Source organism: Palaemon carinicauda, chromosome 22, assembly GCF_036898095.1.
Source record: "Palaemon carinicauda isolate YSFRI2023 chromosome 22, ASM3689809v2, whole genome shotgun sequence".
In the NCBI taxonomy this organism is placed as follows: Eukaryota; Metazoa; Arthropoda; class Malacostraca; order Decapoda; family Palaemonidae; genus Palaemon; species Palaemon carinicauda.
In genome coordinates this window covers 81,934,115-81,943,091 of record NC_090746.1, presented here as the reverse complement: position 1 = coordinate 81,943,091, position 8,977 = coordinate 81,934,115, and the positions used below count along the sequence as shown (strand labels likewise).

General features: G+C 37.8%; 1 protein-coding gene across 1 annotated transcript; it reads right to left on the bottom strand.

The window, feature by feature from the left end:
• Positions 1-656: 656 nt before the first annotated feature.
• Positions 657-8,283, bottom strand: RpLP0 (ribosomal protein LP0). Its single transcript, XM_068346439.1, has 6 exons — positions 8,242-8,283; positions 5,325-5,597; positions 3,462-3,696; positions 2,280-2,465; positions 1,044-1,202; positions 657-848 (listed from the first exon to the last, which is right to left on the bottom strand). Exons 2-6 carry the CDS (start codon positions 5,552-5,554, stop codon positions 705-707), a joined length of 954 nt encoding a protein of 317 aa, XP_068202540.1. The 5' UTR covers positions 5,555-5,597; positions 8,242-8,283; the 3' UTR covers positions 657-704.
• Between the last annotated feature and the right edge of the window lie 694 nt (positions 8,284-8,977).

Genomic DNA, 8,977 nt, shown 5'->3' with positions numbered 1-8,977 from the left:
ATTATTTCTACATTTTAAATATTTCTGTAACTTCAAAATGTACACACAAAATCAAACTCACGACAGTATTCAAGACAGCCTCTACTTCCTAACTATTGATTTCATATTAAAAAGTTCAACTTATGCACAGAAGCAAATCTGATAGATTGGATTAACTAGGGGGAAAATTAAGAGTGGTTTCAATAAAAAAAAAAGTTAAGTTTGGACAGCAAGGAAGAATGGAAGTGAGAATGGAGGTAGAGTAGAGGATACTGCATAAAGCAAGCAATGCAGGTAGAGTAGAAGGATACAGTATAAAGTAATACAATGAAGACAGAGTAGGAGACAGTATAAAGCAATCAATGGCAGGTGATATCCACTATAATTGCAAGAGGGATTTCTCATAAAACATTTTGCCCTCAATATGTACAAGGGAATGGATTATTAATAATCGGCAAATTGGCCTACACAGTGACTCCAGTGTTCACTTAGCACCAAGGTGCACCTTGGAGAGGAGGGGGGGGGAAGACTCCTGGTTGTATTGTTAAAAACTTATAAAGCTTTTGGAACTGGTACAAAATATCTTATAGGAAAAATTAAAAATGGCATTCACAACCACCTTTGATTATTATATATACAAGTAAAGACTAAAGAGGTAAAATGTGATAAACGAAGCGTAAATTTTTGTTTCAAGTTTATTCAATGACCAACGCCATGGTGGACGTTTAATCAAAGAGACCGAAGCCCATATCATCATCTGATTCCTCTTCAGGTTCCTCCTCCTTCTTCGGGGCTTCAGCAGCAGGAGCCGCTGCAGATGAGGCTGCAGGAGCAGCAGTGGCAGCAAGAGATGCAAACTTGCTTGGATCCTAAAAGAAAAAAAATAATATTAATAAACACCTCTGCTAAAGCAATATTGGAAATTTTAAAATCCCAATACCACCTTCAAGAATAATGCCTTTGTGCACAAAAATTAACGAACATCCTCAGTTCAATTTACTGTTCTAGACAAAATAAATTACACCAAAAAATTATGGCATATTTAATGTGAAAATTACACTTACAGCCAAGAACTCCTTGAGTGTCTCTGCCTCCTTGAAAGTGATGTCTGTCACAGCTGCAAGGGCCAACAACCTCTTGAAGCCATTGACAACAGAGTGAGGCACAGAAGCAATGGTTGGGAAGCCAATTGCTAGAGACACAGCAGCAACATTATTCAGACCCTGGGGAAAAATAGGTGAAAAAATATTAATATGTAAACCTTTCATTCAGATAGCCATTCAAAAAGTACTCTACACTCATTAAACAGGCAATATTGTTTAAAAAACAACTTCAAAAATTTGCTAGCTTGCACAAACTCAAGAGGCAAAATTTTAAAATTATCCAACATCTATCAGTACAAGAAAATCTCCACAACAATTTCTTTCCAGCTCGTTTTTCTCAACTAACAATTTCTTTCCAGCTCGTTTTTCTCAACTAAGATAGAGTTAGCCATGTCTTAGCATAATCTATCACTCATTATTGAATAAAAAAAAAAATAAAAAAAGGCACCAGAGGGAAAAAAAAAAGTGCCGGGTGTGAATTTAGGTCCTCCTGGAAATAGTCCTTTATGATATTAAATATATGGCTTCCAAAGAGGTTCCTATCCTTTTATTCTGGGACAATATTCCAATATGCAATCTGCCTTGGCTGTGTTATCAATGATTAAACAAAATATTCTTTTGTATTCCTATTATAAATCTCAATTTCACAACTTATTAACATGAGAAGTTAAATCACATATTTCTCAAAATGCACACTAAACAATAACAGTTGTAATTTACTTGACACACTGCACAGGAGCAGTACTTCAATCTAATTCATCTTGGTTATCTACTGTAGGCTGCAAATTTGGCTACAAGCGAATTCTCCTTAAAATGTCTACCAGCTAAATAGAGCAACATGATGGACTATCATCGACAGTCCATCTTCAAAATAAAGACCAGGAATAGAAATAAAGACCAGGAATAGATAGAAATCTCAACAAATCACTCATTGACCCTAATTGATTGATTCCAAAAATCTCCAATTTTACTAGTATACTTAACTTCATTATTGACAAAACAACCACCTGTAAAATTCTTACTGTTTTTGTTGTCATTGCAATTAAATGTACTTTTCTTCAAGATAAAACTACCGGTATATAAGATAAATGACACAACCATGGAACGACCCTAACCCTAGGGAAAGAATCAATGACTTCAATAAATAACAAGACCAATCAATTATATACAGATGTAACAAAACTTCCATCAACTTACCATCTGGAATGTACCCATGAGATCATCCTCAGTGATATCCAGCACTTTGGGAGAGAAGACAGTGCCCTGGTCATAGACTTGCTGAACAGCCAAGCCATAGGTGAAGGGGGAAATGTTCAACATGTTGAGAAGCGTGGCTTCGCTAGCACCCACCTTGTCACCTTCCTTCATCAGCTGGACATCATTCTGTAAAATAGACGTAGTAAATGGAATAGAATGCAACTGTATGGCCTTCATTAAATTTCATCTCCATCACATTACTTGCCCCGACAAAAAAAGGAATCCTAAGATGAAAGGGAGGCAGTTATAATTACTGTTGCAGGTGTTGAGGTGCCCAGGGTGGGAGATGAAAATGCGAGAGATTACAAGAGTGCAAGTAAAGAGAACACTAAATGATATGAGCGGTAAAAGTACCTTGTATGGACGGTGTGAGGGCTACAATGCTAAAGGAAGGGGGTGAGATTGTACTAGAATGGTTGGTGAGATTGTTTTATGTTGTCAATGGTGCCAGTGAAATGGTTGTGCGTGTACTGTTCCGCTATAACCGCTATAAAAATGTAAGAGATGTGCACTGAAGTGTTGTAATTCTAGGGGTGTAGTTTGTCAAGTGGTTGGAAAGGTGTAAGTGTTAATTAATAGGCTTAAGGATAAAAGAGGATCCAATCTTAGAAGTGCAGTATAGCTTTAGAAGTGGTAGGCTATGTATGAATCAGCTTTTTATAGGTAATCAAAGAAATATTCAGCAAAAGGTAAGGAGGTATTATATGTTGCATTTATGGATCTGGAGAAAATTCTCTATGGTAAGAGTTGACAGGGAAGCGATGCGGAATGTGACAAGATTATATGGAAGTGACGGATGTTTGACACAAGCAGTATCAGTTTAAACATTAGCAGTCAAGCATTAGAATAAGAAATGAAGCGAGTGAGTGGTTTCCAATGAGAGGGAAGTCGAGATAGGGATGTGTGATGTCGTCATGGATGTTCAATTGGTTTGTTGATGCATCTAGTGCTTGGTCGAAGATTGAAAATGATAAATGAAAGTGATCATGTGTATCAAAGCAATCAGCAATATAACATTCTATACAATAGAAAAATATTATTCAAGCAGAACTGTTCTAATTACAAGCATAACATTTTCCAGGTACTTCCTAGAAATATGGATTATGTACTTTGGATACTTACCACAATTTCAATAGTACCCCTGGAAATCTTGGTGGGGATTTGCAGAGCCTGGAAGAAACTAGTCTTCTCAGGACCCAATCCAGTGTTCTGGGCAGGGATGGTTACTGCACAAGGAGCAATGGCACCTGGACGAGCTGGAGCCCTCTTCTTGTTGGCCAAAAGCTTGTCACGGATCTCGGCAAGATCTTCATTGGTGAAAACAAAGCCAACATTGGTCACAATGTGGGGAAGAAGCCTAGAAAAATAAGTTCCAAGAATCAGAATATTGTACCCTGAAAATTCAATAACACATATACAAACCTTTCAAATTCTAAAATGTAGATTCAAAACATACATATATATAACAAGGCACTTCCCCCAATTCTGGAGGGTAGCCGACATCAAACAAATGAAACACAAAGGGGACCTCTCCTCTATACGTTCCTCCCAGCCTGACAAGGGACTCAACCGAGTTCGGCTGGTACTGCTAGGGTGCCACACTCCACCCTCCCCTGTTATCATAATGCTGAATCCCCTACTGCTGCTACCTCCGCGGTCATCCATGGCACTGGAGGAAGCAGCAGGGCCTACCGGAACTGCGTCACAATCGCTCGCCATTCATTCCTATTTCTAGCATGCTCTCTTGCCTCTCTCACATCTATCCTCCTATCACCCAGAGCTTCCTTCACTCCATCCATCCACCCAAACCTTAGCCTTCCCCCCATCAACTCTTGCATTCATCACCTTCTTTAGCAGACAGCCATTTTCCATTCTCTTAACATGGCCAAACCACCTCAACACATTCATATCCACTCTAGCTGCTAACTCATTTCTTACACGCATTCTCACCCTCACTACTTCGGTCCTAAACCTATCTACTCGAGATAGACCAGCCATACTCCTTAGACAATTCATCTCAAACACATTCAATTTCTGTCTCTCCATCACTTTCATCCACACAACTCCGATCCATACATCACAGTTGGTACAATCACTTTCTCATATAGAACTCTCTTTACATTCATGCCCAACCCTCTATTTTTTACTACTCCATTAACTGCCCCAACACTTTGCAACCTTCATTCACTCTCTGACATACATCTGCTTCCACTCCACCATTTCCTGCAGCAACAGACCCCAAGTACTTCAACTGATCCACCTCCTCAAGTAACTCTCCATTCAACATGACATTCAACTTCGCACCACCTTCCCTTCTCTACATCTCATAACCTTACTCTTACCCACATTAACTCTCAACTCCCTTTTCTCACACCCCCTCCCAAATTCTGTTACTAATCGGCCAAGCTTCTCTTCCGCGTCTGCAACCAGTACAGTATCATCCACAACCCCCAACTGATTTTTCATGGTCATTCTCGTTAATCAGTTTCAATTCTCGTCCAAGCACTCGAGCATTCACCTCTTTCACAACTCCATCAACATACAAGTTGAACAACCACAGCGACATCACACATCGCTGTCTCAGCCCAACTCACCAGAAACCACTCGCTCACTTCATTTCCTATCCTAACACATGCTTTACTACCTTTGTAGAAACTTTTCACTGCTTGCAACAACATTGCACCAATTCCATATACCCTAATCACATAACCTATGAATATTAATGAGAACAAACTTCTGGCTTATAGTACTGCACAATATAAATTATTGTCAAATGTAAACTGAAATACATATGCAGCAATGAGACATCAAAAGTTAAATGCAAAACCTCGGGCCACATACCTACAAAGAATTTTATCTAGATATCTACCAAATCACTGTCCTCGCAGATTTCAAGTTACATACAAATGCAGTGAAAATAGTATTTTATAATTCTTAGTAAGACTGATAAATTAAATTATGGCTGTGTACGTATGCAATACTCACTTCTCCAAAGCTGGAATGTTCTCCAAATGACCGCGGATGGCCTTGCGAATCATGGTGTTCTTTCCCATGAGAACAACAGCATGTCCACGGAGAGCGATGCGAATCTCCTGCATCTGCTTTGATCCAACATTGTCAGCTCCGACAATAAAGCAACGGCTGTATTCATCAAACTGCTGAGTAATCTTGGTGAAGTAATTAGCCTTCCATGTCGTTTTGTCCACCCTAACCATCTTGAAAATGTGGATTAAGGCACCGTTGTACCGGAATTAGGGACTGAAAATGTAATACAGAACATTAAAAAAATTTGCACATCAGAATACAATTATAAGCATACATAGGTTTAAATGACTAAATACAATGAACATAAGGCTTTTAAGGCAGAGGAACTATCAAATTTGGATTCACTTGGAACTGAAAACCTGTTGTGAATGTATAACTAAAAAATTAACAATGACCCACCCTGTCTGATAATCACCCGTCCTTTCATCTCAGTGTGAATTTCAGAGATTGTAATACAAGATGGAAGAAAGGAACTAACAACTGAGGTGCAAAACTTTATTAGAGCAATATAACAATATAATATAACATAGAACTGACATTACCATTGGCTTTTGCATACCACTATCTTTTCAATACTATTCTCTCTTTGCCAATTTAGTTTTTAAACGTAATATATATACAGATATCTTCCTAGAAATAGCCACATGTTCGATATAGGGATGATGCTAACATGTAATTCTTAACGTATACAAATCTTCATAGCGAGTTTCCGAGGGCACTAGTTTCATATTTTTCAGATTTTCAATATAGTGGGCCTAAAATGAATCAAATAATGCCACATATACTTATGTAACATCCAACTTCTAGTTTAATAACTTAAAAAATGCAAAACAATGAATAAATAAATCTTCTACCAAACAATAAAGAGCAGTTTGATTGAATTCATACTCTTGTTCTATAGTAACATCGTTGTTACAATATATCATAATACCAAAAGAATTGGAAGAATAGTCTATAATTTCCTAAGCTTTGTAATCTAGCACCATGAAGGTGAATAAAAATTCCTCGTGCATTGGCAACAGGGATGATACATCTTTAAACTTTATGCTATTAAAATAGTAGTCAATACTAAAAAATGCTATATAATAAAAATGCTAGTTTACAGGTCTTTTAGCGAGAGGGGAAAAAATTAAAAATGAAAAACACTCAAAAGTTTGCCTTAATTAGCTGATTTGGGTAGCATAGTAGATGTAAGGATGTCTACTGTTCAGTAAATAAAAGTAATTGCTCAAAAAGTGTTTCAAGAGTGATAACAGGTTTTTAAGTGTGAGGATTTATACAAGCTTATATTTATGGAAAATAAAAAATTTAAAAACAAGGGTAAAAAAGTATAAAATGACGCTGTTTGAGATACCCCAGAATAGTTCTTAGGATTAAAAAATTTATTCTAGAAAATCTTCAGCCAAGCTCTTTTCTGACATAGGTTTTAGCAACACCTTTACCAGTGGACTGATTTAATCGGCTTAGGAAAATTTGAAATGACCTGATCACAAACCACTTGACCTGGGAAATAACTGGAGGGCATTTTTTATCCAATCAGAATTCATCAAATCCAAATTAAAACAGGGTAATGGGAGCACGATGTTGGTGCTGCAGTGCTACTGGTGACCTAGACCACCCTTATAACCGTGAGATTCATTTTACAGTGAAAAATCTCAAATTCTTGGCAACATTTATGGTAGTTGTAAAGTATCATGGTTGAAATTGCAATAAAACATGGCATATAGTATGATTTGCATATATTCCTCAAATCGTAATGGACACCCCATGACTTCCTGTCTATTCAACCATGCTCTCCCCAACCCAGTCCTGTTCCATCCTGTCTTCCAGGGAAAAAGAGGGGTGTATGTACGATAGCGGCCACCTATATGTATAATTATGTCAAACTTAGAATATGGCAGTGTAAAGGGGGTAGCAATTGGCCCCCATTAGGCACGTTGGTAAGGATATGGGTCATAGGTTAGGTTAGGGGGAAAGCTTAGGTTAGTCGATGTCAATATGTAATCAATGCGTGAGGAACGGGCCGCTAATATACAAAGGCCCCAATAAGGAAGTTGTCTAACCTTAGGTTCCCGACCTAACCTAAACTAGGAGCCATATCCTCACCTACTTAGCCACGGGGGGTGGGGTCTATGGCCAATTCCAATTAAACCCTCTTAGACTACCGTAATCCCAAGTTTACCCTGTCCCTACTAACTGAGATTCATCCAAACTTCTCAATCCTAATATCAAAATATATCACCGAAAGGAACAATATTAAAATGAAATAATTGATTTTAATTATATACAAGATGAAGTCAGGGTCACTATGGTAGCCACGATTTGAACCTAAAAACTAGCCTATCCTAACTACCTAAATAGGATAGGCGGAGCGAACCATTCAATGCAGGGATTTATACATTTCAGTAACAAGTAATAAAAGGCTGGATAGAAAGTTAGAAGTAGGAGGGATTAGAAATTACTGGGAGAGGATGTACGCAGCTGACAATTCAATTACTGATATGCAGGAAATAAGGTAAGGCAATCCTAAGCTTGCAACTTGTGTAGTTTAATTCCACTTAAGCTGAATTTTCAAAACACTCGGTAGGAATCTTGAAAAAAATAAATAACCACAAAGGTTTAGTAGATTAATAGAATTTTATCAAGTCATGCCAGGGGCTCAGTTCGGCCATGTTCAAAGCCGCCAGAAAATGGTCCAGTATTCAATGTTTTCCCAAATCGCCTAAGACCAGAATCCACACTACACACTTAACTTCACCAATCACATAAACAATGGCCAGGTAAAAATCACTTTCTAGTTGCCTTAAATATCAAAATATTAGCCTATTGCAAGAAGTACAATTGGAACACGTCTTACCGCAACGACTACACGAGGTTAAGGAGAAATGACGAACGCAATCAGTGTTGCCATCAACAATTTTCAGTTCCCGCTAGCCAGAACCCTAAAAACCGCTAGATTTGGGCTTGGACCCGCTAGATTTACAGAATATCCTACAGAGCTTAAATAAATCAACACTAAGCTGTGTATGTGTGTGTGTAAAATTGTATATAGTTCATACATCTGTATCTACATCTATATCTATCTATAAAAGCACACACATATATAATGCACATGAGTATTGCCCTTTGATGTTAAAAAAGATGAGAATAAATTTTATATGGAACTCGATACCTTACAGTATGTACAGACAGATAAATTCAATGTTTACCTTTATCATTAAATATGGCTCCTCCTGTCCCTCACCCTCTTCGTGAACTACTACAGCTGCTTGCGATGTTCCCTCAGTGGAAGTGATGTCTGTCTGTTTCGTTCCAATCATATTCAAAACATCTTGTGGCACATAATAATTAAAACAGGTTTAGCCCCGAACGGATCCCAAGAATATCACTCATCATTTTCGTTTGCATTCTATTTCTTATCTTATTTTTCACTAGATTCATCTAGCTAAAAATTCTTTCAACCTCTGTATTGGAATGAGGATACAAAACTTTCTTTACGATAGTACTACACTTCGATCTCTTACTCGATGCAATTGATGGCATTTTGCTATCAGTAAAGTATGTGCCTTGCATAAATCGTTCAAGTGATCGCA

What these genes read in the sequence shown, in the direction of transcription:
- RpLP0 (XM_068346439.1), bottom strand. Translation starts at nt 5,554, where the DNA reads ATGGTTAGGGTGGACAAAACGACATGGAAGGCTAATTACTTCACCAAG. An exon ending in GGGGTACTATTGAAATTGTG is followed by an intron (nt 2,466 to 3,461) that starts GTAAGTATCCAA and finishes TCTATTTTACAG; the next exon opens with AATGATGTCCAGCTGATGAA. An exon ending in TCATGGGTACATTCCAGATG is followed by an intron (nt 1,203 to 2,279) that starts GTAAGTTGATGG and finishes ATTTTTCCCCAG; the next exon opens with GGTCTGAATAATGTTGCTGC.